The sequence below is a fragment of the Sinohyriopsis cumingii genome, chromosome 2 (genome assembly GCF_028554795.1).
Source record: "Sinohyriopsis cumingii isolate HCF-2022 chromosome 2, ASM2855479v2, whole genome shotgun sequence".
NCBI classification, from domain to species: domain Eukaryota; kingdom Metazoa; phylum Mollusca; class Bivalvia; order Unionida; family Unionidae; genus Sinohyriopsis; species Sinohyriopsis cumingii.
In genome coordinates, this window is record NC_142962.1 from 106,494,035 (window position 1) to 106,511,272 (window position 17,238).

Consider the following 17,238-nt stretch of genomic DNA (forward strand, 5'->3'; position numbering starts at 1 on the left):
TGATATTAGCCCAAATGCTCTTTTTTGAAGATGTGCCAGCTTTGCTATGTTTTTATCACTTGAATTACCCCATACTGTACTACAGTAGTCCAAATAGGGTTGTATGTAACTGTTATAAAATAGTTTCCTGTGCCTTTCAGGGAGAAAATGTCTTATCCTACTGAGAAGCCATAAACTTGAATTGACTTTTTTACTGGTATGTTTGATATGTTCAGTCCATGATAGGTTATTATCTACCAGAACACCAAGTAGCCTATCATGACAGACTATTTGCAGATTTGTATCCTTCCATGTCAGACATAGTTCATCACTATCAAGATTTGTCCTTCTTTGCCTTGTTGAGATAAGTAATATTTTAGTTTTACCAGTATTTACCACCATGCCATTACATGTGCACCAGTTTTCCAGTTTGTTTAGTGCATTCTGTAAAGAAATTTCGAGCTCATGCTTTGTGTTTTGGATGTCTGACAATGTTGTGTCATCTGCATAGAGATCTGTAGATGATATTGAGTCTCTTAGTAAAAGTGGTAGGTCATTAATAAATAAAATGAATAGTAGTGGACCTAGAATTGAGCCTTGTGGTACTCCATATCTAATTGTTTCAGGTTCAGACAGAACATTATTTATGTAAACATGTTGTGTTCTCTCATTTAAGTATGAAGTAAACCATCTAATTGTTCTTTCATCACACTGGTAGATTTTCAGTTTCTTCAAAAGGATTTCATGATCCACCATGTCAAAAGCTTTCCTGAAATCTACAAATACAGTTCCTATTATTCTACCTTGGTCAAGTGCTTGAAGCCATTTATCAGTTAGGGAGATCAAGGCAGTCTCACAGGAATGGTTCTGTCTAAAGCCTGATTGATTAGGGTGTAACAGCAAGTGTTTGGTTAAATATGACATGAATGAGTCATGGACATGTTTTTCAATCAATTTTGACAAGTTTGGTAGTATTGAAATTGGTCAGTAGTTATCAGCATCATCCGTAGAACCAGATTTGTGAATAGGAGTTACTCTTGCAGTTTTCCATATTTTGGGGACAGATGAGGTTGCAATACTTAAATTAATTATGAATGTTATGCTATCTACAATAGCAAAGGCAGAAGATTTAATGAGTCGTGGACCAATCTGATCAAGTCCTGTAGCTTAATCAAATTTTAATTTTCTGTACTGCATATTCCTTAATCAATAACAAAATTATTAACAATAACACACTTCTACTAAAGAATTCCCAACAGATGCTATGGCTTCTGATGACAGATAAAAAAAAATCTTCCACTATTTCAAATGGAGTAGTTTGAAACGGCAACAAAGGTAATTGAATTAGAATCACCGCTGACTTTCAGGTCATCTGTTTGGAAGCATTTTTGCTATCGTGTGAAAGATGAGAATGACATATAAAAAAATCTTAAAGAAGTTTAAATTCAAATTTTTTATGCAATTGTGGACAATTATTTGAGAGATAATAGGGTACAACTGATTGATTATTGGTCACATCAATGAAAATCAAGTACATGTACTTGAAATGTCCCATATCTAGATGAGGGACACAACTTTTTCATTCCCTAAGAAGCATAAACTTGTATTTTTAAGACTGTAACTTAATTTTTGTATGAGACAGTTCATTTTGGGGCCTATTATAGCTGGCTCAGTCCAGTAATTTCTGACAGTTACACAGCAAGCATTGGGGGGGGGGGTTGCCACATGCTCTTCAGATTAGCCCATAACTCCAGAAAAACATGGGAAGGGGTTAACTGACACTGCAATAGCAGGAAAATGTTTTTAACTCCAGCTGGAGCTTGTTATTCTGGTATTCTCCGTTTTTCTTCAACAATGCCTTTAACAGAGCACTTCATTAAGCTGAACTTTAGGAAAATGTAACATTATAAAACCTTGAAATCATCTTTTGATGGGTGTATTAATTTTCTGTACTGCATATTCCTTACTCAATAACAAAATTATTAACAATAACACACTTCTACTAAAGAATTCCCAACAGATGCTATGGCTTCTGATGGCAGATAAAAAAAAAATTTTCCACTATTTCAAAAAGGTGATATTTTTAGTTGAGGCAGCTGCATAATAACGTCTATACAAGACCAACAGAACCTGTCTTGAAATACCATTTCTGACAAAAAATAATGGTCTCTTGAGCCAGGTAGTCTCTCATGACAGATCAAAACACTCTATAACCAATAAATCTGTACAAGGGGAACCTGGTCTCTCAAGACAAGTGGTCTTTCATAGCAGTGATCTCACAAGACAGGTTTTACTATATTATCAAATAACTGCATGCAGAATGCTTTGGACTTTCTGGTGGTAGCTATGACATATTACCAGTCATGGAAACTACTTTACAAGAAAACCAGCCAAGATAAATAGCTACCACTATAGTCTTCCATGCACTATTTGTGCAAAACATTACTTATAATAAAACTATGGACAAAAAGTTGCCTCGAAATTGAATGATACCATCCTGAAAAATATATCAAATTCAAGGCAAGTGTACACAATGTTTGGTGAAAATGAGGCATCATGCATGGGATTTTAATGTAGCAGGCACCATATATATTAACTAGTAAGATGAGTCCGACTGCAAACTGCACAGACTCAGATCTGCAGGCGCATAATGCGTCAGCACATTAGGGTCTGTGCTGTGTGTTAGCAAGTCTGTATGGTATTTACATTTATCTTCGCTGGTTTTCTTAATCAAGTTGCTCTAATTTTTTTCTAATACTTTAACTAAATGTTTCAATCCAATCAGATTTTAAGCTCTTAATGCAGAAAAGCCCCATATGACATTTCCATGAAGCAAGTGCTCAAATCTTCATGTAGGTAAAAAAACAACTCAAAGACCCAAACCTAGAAAACCAACTGAAAGACCCAAAACTAGAAAACCAACTCAAAGACGCAAACCTAGAAAAGCAACTCAAGACCCAAATCTAGAAAACCAACTCAAAGACCCAAACCTACAAAACCTACTCAAAGACCCAAACCTAGAAAACCAGCTCAAAAAATTCAAACCTAGAAAACCAACTCAAAAGACTCAAACCTAGAAAATCAACTCAAAAGACTCAAACCTAGAAAACCAACTCTAAGTTTGTAATGTCTGTCACATTTTGCAAATCTGTATAATAAAAAAAAACAAATTTGAGTATCCAAGCCATGTAAATATTTTATAATGGAGTAGGGCTACTAGCCATGCAATTATTTTATAGTGGAGTGGGGCTACTAGCCATGCAATTATTTTATAGTGGAGTGGGGCTACTAGCCATGTAGTTTTTTATAGTGGAGTGGGGCTACTAGCCATGTAGTTATATATAGTGGAGTGGGGCTACTAGCCATGTAATTATTTTAGTGGAGTGGGGGTACTATCTGGAATCTTTCTTATAAAAATGTTGCTAAATATTGTAAAATGATGGGATAGTCCAATCATCAATTTTGGATTTATTATGAGAGAATTATAGAAAGCTTACTTTAAAATTTTTGTTGTTAATTAAAAGGTCTGAAATTTCTCAATTCCAAGCATGAGGTGATAATTAGTGGCAAGACATTTTCCTTTTTGACCACATGGTGATACCAAGTGAAAGATATTTTACTTTGTGACTACATGCTGATACTTGGTGTAAGACATTTTACTTAGTTACTAAATGGTGACACTTAGTATAAGATGTTTTACTTAGTGACTACATAGTGATAATTGGTGCAAGACATTTTACTTTGTGACTACATGGTGATACTTAGTGTAAGATATTTTACTTTGTGAATACATGGTGATAATCAGTTTAAGATATTTTACTTTGTGACTACATGGTGATACTTGGTGCAAGACATTTTACTTTGTGACTACATGGTGATACTTAGTGTAAGATATTTTACTTTGTGAATATATGGTGATAATCAGTTTAAGATATTTTACGTTTTGACTACATGGTGATACTTAAGATATTTTACTTTGTGACTACATGGTGATACTTAGCATAAGATGTTTTACTTAGTGACTACATAGTGATAATTGGTGCAAGACATTTTATTTTGTGACTACATGGTGATACTCAGTGTAAGATATCTTACTTTGTGACTAAATGGTGATACTTAAGATACTTTACTTTGTGACTACATGGTGATACTTAGTGTAAGATGTTTTACTTAGTGACTAAATGGTGACACTTAGTGTAAGACATTTTACTTTGTGACTACATGGTGATACTTGGTTTAAGACATTTTACTTTGTGACTAAATGGTGATAATTAGTGTAAGATTTGTTAATTTGTGACTACATGGTGATACTCAGTGTAAGATATTTTACTTTGTGACTACATGGTGATACTTAGTGTAAGATATTTTACTTTGTGAATACATGGTGATACTTAGTGTAAGATATTTTACTTTGTGAATACATGGTGATACTTTGTGTAAGATATTTTACTTTGTGACTACATGGTGATACTTAGAGTAAGATATTTTACTTTGTGACTACATGGTGATACTTTGTGTAAGACATTTTACTTTGTGACTACATGGTGATACTTAAGATACTTTACTTTGTGACTACATGGTGATACTTAGTGTAAGATATTTTACTATGTGACTACATGAAGATATTTAGTGTAAGACATTTTACTTTGTGACTACATGGTGATACTTAGTGTAAGATATTTTACTTTGTGACTACATGGTGATACTTTGTGTAAGATATTTTACTTTGTGACTACATGGTGATATTTAGTGTAAGACATTTTACTTTGTGACTACATGGTGATACTTAGTGTAAGATATTTTACTTTGTGACTACATGGTGATACTTAGTGTAAGATATTTTACTTTGTGACTACATGGTGATACTTAGTGTAAGATATTTTACTTTGTGAATATATGGTGATGCTTAGTGTAAGATATTTTACTTTGTGAATACATGGTGATACTTAAGATACTTTACTTTGTTACTACATGGTGATACTTAGTGTAAGATATTTTACTCTGTGACTACATGGTGATACATAGTGTAAGATATTTTACTTTGTGACTACATGGTGATACTTAGCGTAAGATATTTTACTTTGTGAATACATGGTGATACTTAGTGTAAGATATTTTACTTTGTGAATACATGGTGATACTTAAGATACTTTACTTTGTTACTACATGGTGATACTTAGTGTAAGATATTTTACTTTGTGACTACATGGTGATACTTTGTGTAAGATATTTTACTTTGTGACTACATGGTGATATTTAGTGTAAGACATTTTACTTTGTGACTACATGGTGATACTTAAGATACTTTACTTTGTGACTACATGGTGATACTTAGTGTAAGATATTTTACTATGTGACTACATGAAGATATTTAGTGTAAGACATTTTACTTTGTGACTACATGGTGATACTTAGTGTAAGATATTTTACTTTGTGACTACATGGTGATACTTTGTGTAAGATATTTTACTTTGTGACTATATGGTGATATTTAGTGTAAGACAGTTTACTTTGCGACTACATGGTGACACTTAAGATACTTTACTTTGTGACTACATGGTGATACTTAGTGTAAGATATTTTACTATGTGACTACATGAAGATATTTAGTGTAAGACATTTTACTTTGTGACTACATGGTGATACTTAGTGTAAGATATTTTACTTTGTGACTACATGGTGATACTTAGTGTAAGATATTTTACTTTGTGACTACATGGTGATATTTAGTGTAAGACATTTTACTTTGTGACTACATGGTGATACTTAGTGTAAGATATTTTACTTTGTGAATACATGGTGATACTTAGTGTAAGATATTTTACTTTGTGACTACATGGTGATGCTTAGTGTTAGATATTTTACTTTGTGACTACATGGTGATACTTAGTGTAAGATATTTTACTTTGTGAATACATGGTGATACTTAAGATACTTTACTTTGTTACTACATGGTGATACTTAGTGTAAGATATTTTACTTTGTGACTACATGGTGATACTTAGTGTAAGATATTTTACTTTGTGACTGCATGGTGATACTTAGTGTAAGATATTTTACTTTGTGAATACATGGTGATACTTAGTGTAAGATATTTTACTTTGTGAATACATGGTGATACTTAAGATACTTTACTTTGTTACTACATGGTGATACTTAGTGTAAGATATTTTACTTTGTGACTACATGGTGATACTTAGTGTAAGATATTTTACTTTGTGACTACATGGTGATGCTTAGTGTAAGATATTTTACTTTGTGACTACATGGTGATACTTTGTGTAAGATATTTTACTTTGTGACTACATGGTGATACTTAGTGTAAGATGTTTTACTTAGTGACTAAATGGTGACACTTAGTGTAAGACATTTTACTTTGTGACTACATGGTGATACTTGGTTTAAGACATTTTACTTTGTGACTAAATGGTGATAATTAGTGTAAGATTTGTTAATTTGTGACTGCATGGTGATACTCAGTGTAAGATATTTTACTTTGTGACTACATGGTGATACTTAGTGTAAGATATTTTACTTTGTGAATACATGGTGATACTTAGTGTAAGATATTTTACTTTGTGAATACATGGTGATACTTTGTGTAAGATATTTTACTTTGTGACTACATGGTGATACTTAGTGTAAGATATTTTACTTTGTGACTACATGGTGATACTTTGTGTAAGAGATTTTACTTTGTGACTACATGGTGATACTTAAGATACTTTACTTTGTGACTACATGGTGATACTTAGTGTAAGATATTTTACTATGTGACTACATGAAGATATTTAGTGTAAGACATTTTACTTTGTGACTACATGGTGATACTTAGTGTAAGATATTTTACTTTGTGACTACATGGTGATACTTTGTGTAAGATATTTTACTTTGTGACTATATGGTGATATTTAGTGTAAGACAGTTTACTTTGCGACTACATGGTGACACTTAAGATACTTTACTTTGTGACTACATGGTGATACTTAGTGTAAGATATTTTACTATGTGACTACATGAAGATATTTAGTGTAAGACATTTTACTTTGTGACTACATGGTGATACTTAGTGTAAGATATTTTACTTTGTGACTACATGGTGATATTTAGTGTAAGACATTTTACTTTGTGACTACATGGTGATACTTAGTGTAAGATATTTTACTTTGTGACTACATGGTGATACTTAGTGTAAGATATTTTACTTTGTGACTACATGGTGATACTTAGTGTAAGATATTTTACTTTGTGAATACATGGTGATACTTAGTGTAAGATATTTTACTTTGTGAATACATGGTGATACTTAAGATACTTTACTTTGTGAATACATGGTGATACTTAGTGTAAGATATTTTACTTTGTGAATACATGGTGATACTTTGTGTAAGATATTTTACTTTGTGACTACATGGTGATACTTAGAGTAAGATATTTTACTTTGTGACTACATGGTGATACTTTGTGTAAGACATTTTACTTTGTGACTACATGGTGATACTTAAGATACTTTACTTTGTGACTACATGGTGATACTTAGTGTAAGATATTTTACTATGTGACTACATGAAGATATTTAGTGTAAGACATTTTACTTTGTGACTACATGGTGATACTTAGTGTAAGATATTTTACTTTGTGACTACATGGTGATACTTTGTGTAAGATATTTTACTTTGTGACTACATGGTGATATTTAGTGTAAGACATTTTACTTTGTGACTACATGGTGATACTTAGTGTAAGATATTTTACTTTGTGACTACATGGTGATACTTAGTGTAAGATATTTTACTTTGTGACTACATGGTGATACTTAGTGTAAGATATTTTACTTTGTGAATATATGGTGATGCTTAGTGTAAGATATTTTACTTTGTGAATACATGGTGATACTTAAGATACTTTACTTTGTTACTACATGGTGATACTTAGTGTAAGATATTTTACTCTGTGACTACATGGTGATACATAGTGTAAGATATTTTACTTTGTGACTACATGGTGATACTTAGCGTAAGATATTTTACTTTGTGAATACATGGTGATACTTAGTGTAAGATATTTTACTTTGTGAATACATGGTGATACTTAAGATACTTTACTTTGTTACTACATGGTGATACTTAGTGTAAGATATTTTACTTTGTGACTACATGGTGATACTTTGTGTAAGATATTTTACTTTGTGACTACATGGTGATATTTAGTGTAAGACATTTTACTTTGTGACTACATGGTGATACTTAAGATACTTTACTTTGTGACTACATGGTGATACTTAGTGTAAGATATTTTACTATGTGACTACATGAAGATATTTAGTGTAAGACATTTTACTTTGTGACTACATGGTGATACTTAGTGTAAGATATTTTACTTTGTGACTACATGGTGATACTTTGTGTAAGATATTTTACTTTGTGACTATATGGTGATATTTAGTGTAAGACAGTTTACTTTGCGACTACATGGTGACACTTAAGATACTTTACTTTGTGACTACATGGTGATACTTAGTGTAAGATATTTTACTATGTGACTACATGAAGATATTTAGTGTAAGACATTTTACTTTGTGACTACATGGTGATACTTAGTGTAAGATATTTTACTTTGTGACTACATGGTGATACTTAGTGTAAGATATTTTACTTTGTGACTACATGGTGATATTTAGTGTAAGACATTTTACTTTGTGACTACATGGTGATACTTAGTGTAAGATATTTTACTTTGTGAATACATGGTGATACTTAGTGTAAGATATTTTACTTTGTGACTACATGGTGATGCTTAGTGTTAGATATTTTACTTTGTGACTACATGGTGATACTTAGTGTAAGATATTTTACTTTGTGAATACATGGTGATACTTAAGATACTTTACTTTGTTACTACATGGTGATACTTAGTGTAAGATATTTTACTTTGTGACTACATGGTGATACTTAGTGTAAGATATTTTACTTTGTGACTGCATGGTGATACTTAGTGTAAGATATTTTACTTTGTGAATACATGGTGATACTTAGTGTAAGATATTTTACTTTGTGAATACATGGTGATACTTAAGATACTTTACTTTGTTACTACATGGTGATACTTAGTGTAAGATATTTTACTTTGTGACTACATGGTGATACTTAGTGTAAGATATTTTACTTTGTGACTACATGGTGATGCTTAGTGTAAGATATTTTACTTTGTGACTACATGGTGATACTTTGTGTAAGATATTTTACTTTGTGACTACATGGTGATACTTAGTGTAAGATGTTTTACTTAGTGACTAAATGGTGACACTTAGTGTAAGACATTTTACTTTGTGACTACATGGTGATACTTGGTTTAAGACATTTTACTTTGTGACTAAATGGTGATAATTAGTGTAAGATTTGTTAATTTGTGACTGCATGGTGATACTCAGTGTAAGATATTTTACTTTGTGACTACATGGTGATACTTAGTGTAAGATATTTTACTTTGTGAATACATGGTGATACTTAGTGTAAGATATTTTACTTTGTGAATACATGGTGATACTTTGTGTAAGATATTTTACTTTGTGACTACATGGTGATACTTAGTGTAAGATATTTTACTTTGTGACTACATGGTGATACTTTGTGTAAGAGATTTTACTTTGTGACTACATGGTGATACTTAAGATACTTTACTTTGTGACTACATGGTGATACTTAGTGTAAGATATTTTACTATGTGACTACATGAAGATATTTAGTGTAAGACATTTTACTTTGTGACTACATGGTGATACTTAGTGTAAGATATTTTACTTTGTGACTACATGGTGATACTTTGTGTAAGATATTTTACTTTGTGACTATATGGTGATATTTAGTGTAAGACAGTTTACTTTGCGACTACATGGTGACACTTAAGATACTTTACTTTGTGACTACATGGTGATACTTAGTGTAAGATATTTTACTATGTGACTACATGAAGATATTTAGTGTAAGACATTTTACTTTGTGACTACATGGTGATACTTAGTGTAAGATATTTTACTTTGTGACTACATGGTGATATTTAGTGTAAGACATTTTACTTTGTGACTACATGGTGATACTTAGTGTAAGATATTTTACTTTGTGACTACATGGTGATACTTAGTGTAAGATATTTTACTTTGTGACTACATGGTGATACTTAGTGTAAGATATTTTACTTTGTGAATACATGGTGATACTTAGTGTAAGATATTTTACTTTGTGAATACATGGTGATACTTAAGATACTTTACTTTGTGAATACATGGTGATACTTAGTGTAAGATATTTTACTTTGTGACTACATGGTGATACTTAGTGTAAGATATTTTACTTTGTGAATACATGGTGATACTTAGTGTAAGATATTTTACTTTGTGAATACATGGTGATACTTAAGATACTTTACTTTGTGAATACATGGTGATACTTAGTGTAAGATATTTTACTTTGTGACTACATGGTGATACTTAGTGTAAGATATTTTACTTTGTGACTACATGGTGATACTTAGTGTAAGATATTTTACTTTGTGACTACATGGTGATACTTAGTGTAAGATATTTTACTTTGTGAATACATGGTGATACTTAGTGTAAGATATTTTACTTTGTGAATACATGGTGATACTTAAGATACTTTACTTTGTGAATACATGGTGATACTTAGTGTAAGATATTTTACTTTGTGACTACATGGTGATACTTAGTGTAAGATATTTGACTTTGTGAATACATGGTGATACTTAGTGTAAGATATTTTACTTTGTGAATACATGGTGATACTTAAGATACTTTACTTTGTTACTACATGGTGATACTTAGTGTAAGATATTTTACTTTGTGACTACATGGTGATACTTTGTGTAAGATATTTTACTTTGTGACTACATGGTGATACTTAGTGTAAGATATTTTACTTTGTGAATACATGGTGATACTTAGTGTAAGATATTTTACTTTGTGAATACATGGTGATACTTAAGATACTTTACTTTGTTACTACATGGTGATACTTAGTGTAAGATATTTTACTTTGTGACTACATGGTGATACTTAGTGTAAGATATTTTACTTTGTGACTACATGGTGATACTTAGTGTAAGATATTTTACTTTGTGACTACATGGTGATACTTTGTGTAAGATATTTTACTTTGTGACTACATGGTGATACTTAGTGTAAGATATTTTACTTTGTGACTACATGGTGATACTTAGTGTAAGATATTTTACTTTGTGACTACATGGTGATGCTTAGTGTTAGATATTTTACTTTGTGAATACATGGTGATACTTAGTGTAAGATATTTTACTTTGTGAATACATGATGATACTTAAGATACTTTACTTTGTTACTACATGGTGATACTTAGTGTAAGATATTTTACTTTGTGACTACATGGTGATACTTAGTGTAAGATATTTTACTTTGTGACTACATAGTGATACTTAGTGTAAGATATTTTACTTTGTGACTACATGGTGATACTTAGTGTAAGATATTTTAATTTGTGACTACATGGTGATACTTAGTGTAAGATATTTTACTTTGTGACTACATGGTGATGCTTAGTGTTAGATATTTTACTTTGTGAATACATGGTGATACTTAGTGTAAGATATTTTACTTTGTGAATACATGGTGATACTTAAGATACTTTACTTTGTTACTACATTGTGATACTTAGTGTAAGATATTTTACTTTGTGACTACATGGTGATACTTAGTGTAAGATATTTTACTTTGTGACTACATAGTGATACTTAGTGTAAGATATTTTACTTTGTGACTACATGGTGATACTTAGTGTAAGATATTTTACTATGTGACTACATGAAGATATTTAGTGTAAGACATTTTACTTTGTGAATACATGGTGATACTTAAGATATTTTACTTTGTGACTACATGGTGATACTTAGTGTAAGATATTTTAATTTGTGACTACATGGTGATACTTAGTGTAAGATATTTTACTTTGTGACTACATGGTGATACTTAGCTTAAGATATTTTACTTTGTGACTACCTTGTCTGGTTGCACTGAGTTTGTTTACATTCAAGTTGAAAGACTGTAAGACACTCAAGATGCCTGACCTTCTATTTTGGCTCAGTACACTTGGCACTATTTCATAATGATGTTTCAAAGAATAAGCAAAAGGAATGTTACTTTTTTTTGTCTTTTGTCTACATTCCCTTAGCATGGTACAAAATTTCTTAAGTCTATAGTCCCTTAGCACTGTATAAATTTCTGTAGTCTAAAGTCCCTTATCACTGCTTCAGTTTCTGTAGTCTATAGTCCCTCAGAACTGTATCAATTTCTGTAGTCTATAGTCCCTCAGAACTGTATCAATTTCTGAAGTCTATAGTCCCTTAACACTGTATCAATTTCTCTAGCCTATAGTCCCTTAACACTTTATTAATTTCTGTAGTGTATAGTCCCTTAGCACTGTACATGTATCAGTTTCTGTAGTGTATAGTCCCTTAGCACTGTACATGTATCAGTTTATGTAGCCTCTAGTCCCTTTGCACTCTATCAGTTTATGTAGTCTCTATTCCCTTAACACTATCATTTTCTGTAGTTTATAGTCCCTTAACACTGTACATGTATAAATTTCTGTAGTCTATACTCCCTTAGGACTATCAGTTTCTGCAGTCTATAGTCCCTTAGCACTGTATCCATTTCTGTAGTCTGTACTCCCTTAGCGCTATCAATTCCTTCACAAAGGATGAATTAGAAGTTCTGCTAGGCAAATAAAATTTTAAATGCACACAATAGATTTGGAACTTTTGTTTTATTTCTGGCAAATACTTACCCATGACAAGTAAAAGGCTTAATGGTTTTCTAATCCTGTCTTTGAAAAGTTTCTTTTTATTTAAACCTATTTAATTAAATCTACCATGTCCACTGCCTTTGAAATGAAGTGGGTGCTAGGTAGGTTTGGGTTTTGCATAAATGTTTGTGTTGTGATCTATTGTGATTCTGCATTGCTATATGTGTTGCATTATATTTGGAAAATCCTTACAAAGTGAAAATTATATCAAAGAGTGAACAAGAAGTCAATGTTTCATATAACTTAATTTGCTTTAAATTCCTTTATGTGTAAAATGATTGGGAAACATCCTTACATATGGCAAGTCCAAACTAGTCCTGTTTAAGTTCCTTCTTCTCAATGCTGGCCATACTGGCAACTAGGATGAGTTAATTTCACCAAACATGGGCACTTAAGTTCATCCTCCCATCTATGAACTTTACCACACCTCCGCATTACATTCCTAACAACAGCAAGGTTATCAATTAATTTGTTTTCATCTTTCTTGGATAATTTAGTCAAAAATGCTGCCAGACAAATGATTTTGTATTTGGCACCAGCTCATGCAAGATTTCAGATTCCATGTCTGCCATTGTGTGTCTTCGCTAATGGAACAGGCAGGATGTAATGTACAATTCAACCATTTTCTTTTCAGACACATGCATCTTTCAGAAATCTTTTTTCTTTGTTTAGAACAAAAGTCCCTGAAAGTGCAAAACATTCAAACAAGTGATGGCTAAAGAAAATATTTTCTTTTGTACACTACCTAAGAAATAATGCAAAAACTGATTAACTGGCAATATTCTACGTTTCACATTCCAGTAAGATCTGTGCCGCAGTATACAAATATACTAGTATAATTGCAGACCACTACTGCTTGCTTCATAGATATTTTCACATTGGTAGGATATTGCTTCATGGTTGTATATGGATGAAGATATTTTTTCCTGGATTTTCAGTATTTTTGTCATCTTGCCATTAATATAATCAAATAGGCATGCAGACTTCAAAGAGCTCAGCTGGTAGAGCATCAGACTTATAATCCAAGGGTTGTGGGTTTGATACCTACCCAGGCCAGCAAGGATAAGCTGCCTTGTTGAGTCCTCAGGGAAGGCATCTAGTTTCTATTTTCTCTGCATGAAATAGCCATAGAGTTAAAGTGCCATTGACCTTCAGACTTCAAAGAGCTCAGCTGGTACAGCATTGGATTCATACTCCAAGGTTTGTTTGTTTGATATCCACCCAGGCCAGCCTGGGGTAGCTGCCTTGCAGTTCCTTAGGGAAGGCCTTGAGTTCCAATTTTCTCAGCAGAGTTTAAAGTGCCATTATAAACCGACAAACCAACAACACATGTATAGGGTAAGAATGTCTCAGGATATTGTCTTGGGTACAATATTGGCAGGTAAAAATTTACTGGGTTAATTAGTTTTATTAATTTTTGAACTTTATAAACTATATCTTAGTAAGTTTTCATAATTCTGTATATACTAACTCACATACTGCAGTTGACTAATTTACATCTCATAAATTTCGGGGCCCCAAGTGGCCGAGTGGTCTAAAGCACTCACCGTTACGGATCACTGCCATCTCACCTCTGTCTGCGCTGGTTTGAGTCTCAGATTCAGCCAATGTGGTTATGTGAGAAAGCTTGCCAGCAGCTTCTCGTGGGTCGGTGGTTCTTTCCAGGGTTTTCCTGGGTTCTTCCTCCACCATGAATACTGGCCACCATGAATAGCCTATTGTGTGCTCAAAAATGGCGTTAAACCCCACAACAACAACATCTCATAAATTCCGAAAATTACTAACTTGTTTTTTTATTGAAATAATAAAAAATAACTGTTACAACTGTTATCTAAAGAATATGAAAAGTAAAAAGTTCAATCTGGCTCATATATATATATATATATATATATATATATATATATATATATATATATATATATATATATATATATAGACACACACACACACACACACATATATATATATATATATATATATATATATATATATATATATATATACTCTTTTTAAAATTGTGTGGGCTAGAACTTTAAAACATAAATTTTTAGAAATATCTAAATCACATTTTACTTCACATAGACACAGACACATACACTTTCAAGTTCTTGAGCCCATCGTATCATGCAATACTCCCGAGATAAGTTTTCAAGTAAAATCAGAAAAGCATTTTAAAATGTTCAAAAGCATCAGCAGATGAAACAGAGAAAGAACAAGAGCCTCTCTACTCTACTGTCTGAAAAGAATTTACAGGAATTCAAGATAAGGATCATTTCTTCTTTTTAACTGCTGAGTGGTGAAATGTGCAAACATGACCTTAGAAATAGCGATAATTTCAAGTTGGCCATCATCAAAACCATTGAAATAAGATTTGTACCATTTGCATTTAGGACCAACTAGACATCACAAGAAATATTTTGGTGAAAAAAAAAGCTTGTTGGGATAAGACCCACCATTCATCCAAGAGAAATTATTCACCTAAAAAAAAATATTTACGTAAAATATAGCAAAAATAAGATATTCAAGATGGCTGCCATGGTGGTCATATTGGCTGTCAGGTTGGCACCATTTTCATTTAGAACCAACTAAACATTATAAAATGTCTTTCACTTAAAACAACAATTTTATATAACCCTCCAATCAAGAGGAGTAGCAAGAAGATATTCAAGATGCCCACCATGGTGGCCACGTTGGATGTCAGAATGGCACCAATGTCATTTAAGACCAACTCAACATCGTAAGAAATCTTTCTGTGAAAACCCCAAGACCTGTGCTTACAGAGAGACAGACAGACAATGAATGACAATCCATCACATAAGATCTTCTGGACAATGACCAGTAGAGCTGAAAATAAACTCACCATATTCTGAATATTCCTCTTCAATTGTAATTTTTGATACTCCCAACAGCAGTCTAAAGTCACAAACACTTAGTTGAACAGGAACAACACCATAATAACTATTATCAGTTTCTCATTTACTAGGTACATGAACTCTCCATTCCTGATACTGTTTTTTCCCTCCCCAAATCTTTGCTGAGGATCCAAGAGGAATTACACACCTCTTCACTGAATGAGTACAGCTACAATTGAAACTTTTCTCTTTTTAACTCCAAGCACCTGCTTAAGTCTATAGAAAAGCACCCACATGAAGAGATAACATCCCCAAGTAGGTATATATACATTTAACTTCCTTCAATTGGCAAATAATCAAATGTAATTTCTGTAACTCTAAATATGCAGACAAAATATCTCTAGCCAACAGGCAACATAATTATAAATATCTTGAAGGTAGGTTTGTTACATGGAGTTGCACAAGTTAACCAGAACATTCAATACATAAAACATTTGGGAAGCAGGAAGCAAGGTTATGAAGATGCACCCTTTCTGCTATCTATGTTATCTTATGGGGGATGCTCACAGTAGTCAAGTGTAAATATTTCACCACCTACAGCCAATGTTATCCTGATCTATTACTGTAGAGCACTTAATAGCCTCAGCAACCTATTACCATCTATACTCGCATTTAAATCAAGTCAAACTGCAAACTGCACAAAACCAGAGCTGTCATTGCATAATGCACTGGCAGATCTGGGTCTGTGCAGTTTGCTGGGAGTAATCAGTAAAACAAACATCACACACCCTGATCTGCATGTGCACTATGCTAGGGCAGGTCAAGATCTTTGTTGTTTGCAGTATGATTCGTCTTATAAGCAAGTGTAGCTGGTAAGTTTCTGAAGCTGGCATCCCTGCCAAGATAGCTTTGTCCAGTATCATCAACTTAAGTAAGACATTCTAATGCAATTAAGGGTGATGTGATTTATGGCAAATCAATTGTGTCACTGCAATGCAAAGGTAAACCAAATAAATAATGTTCAGAACTGAACTTGTAAATATTACTTTCTGAGCTATTTTCTATTTTTCTTCTTCAAAAAATGTAAAACTAAATTTTAGTTTTCTTATTCATTTAACGCTCCACAATTGGTAGAAATTTATGTTTAATATTTCTTATTCATTTAAAACTCCAAAATTGGCCGAAATTTATGTTTAATATTTCAATATTATTTTGTATTGGAGGGTCACCTACAGAAGTATTTTGTTTGTGGAGGAAACATGATTTAACTTGAAGCACTGATACAGAGCCATACATTTTGGTAATATAAATTGCTGATAAAAGAATTTAAAGTAACTGACCAAAAATGTAACTGAGAATAGCAATGGCAGAACTATAACTGAAAAGCTTCCAAGAATGTCATAAAACAACAGTGAAAAAGACAGCAATTTCTGAACTAGATCTGTACCTGCTTTTTTCCATAAGCTTACACTAAACAAGTAAATTTTGAAAACCTCAACAAAAATTAATTTGCAATTAACAAAAATGTCGCAGTAAATTTGTATCTTCATACAAGA

The 17,238-nt window shown here is 32.3% G+C and overlaps 2 protein-coding genes across 3 annotated transcripts in view; one reads left to right on the forward strand and one right to left on the reverse strand.

The window, feature by feature from the left end:
- LOC149805565 (uncharacterized) overlaps positions 1 to 17,238 on the forward strand; it is a 460,129-nt gene that overhangs the window by 329,650 nt on the left and 113,241 nt on the right. The gene's annotated exons all lie outside the window — the stretch shown is intronic.
- LOC149805567 (apoptosis-stimulating of p53 protein 2-like) overlaps positions 1 to 17,238 on the reverse strand; it is a 238,937-nt gene that overhangs the window by 192,409 nt on the left and 29,290 nt on the right. The window contains exon 1 of one of the 2 annotated variants that reach the window (XM_089950170.1): positions 15,691 to 16,011. The exons of the other annotated variant lie outside the window; for it this stretch is intronic. Within the exon in view, the coding sequence (XP_089806296.1) occupies positions 15,691 to 15,693 (3 nt within the window). The 5' untranslated portion in view covers positions 15,694 to 16,011. Of the gene's footprint in view, positions 1 to 15,690; positions 16,012 to 17,238 lie in introns of those variants that run through there. 2 annotated transcript variants of the gene reach the window in all.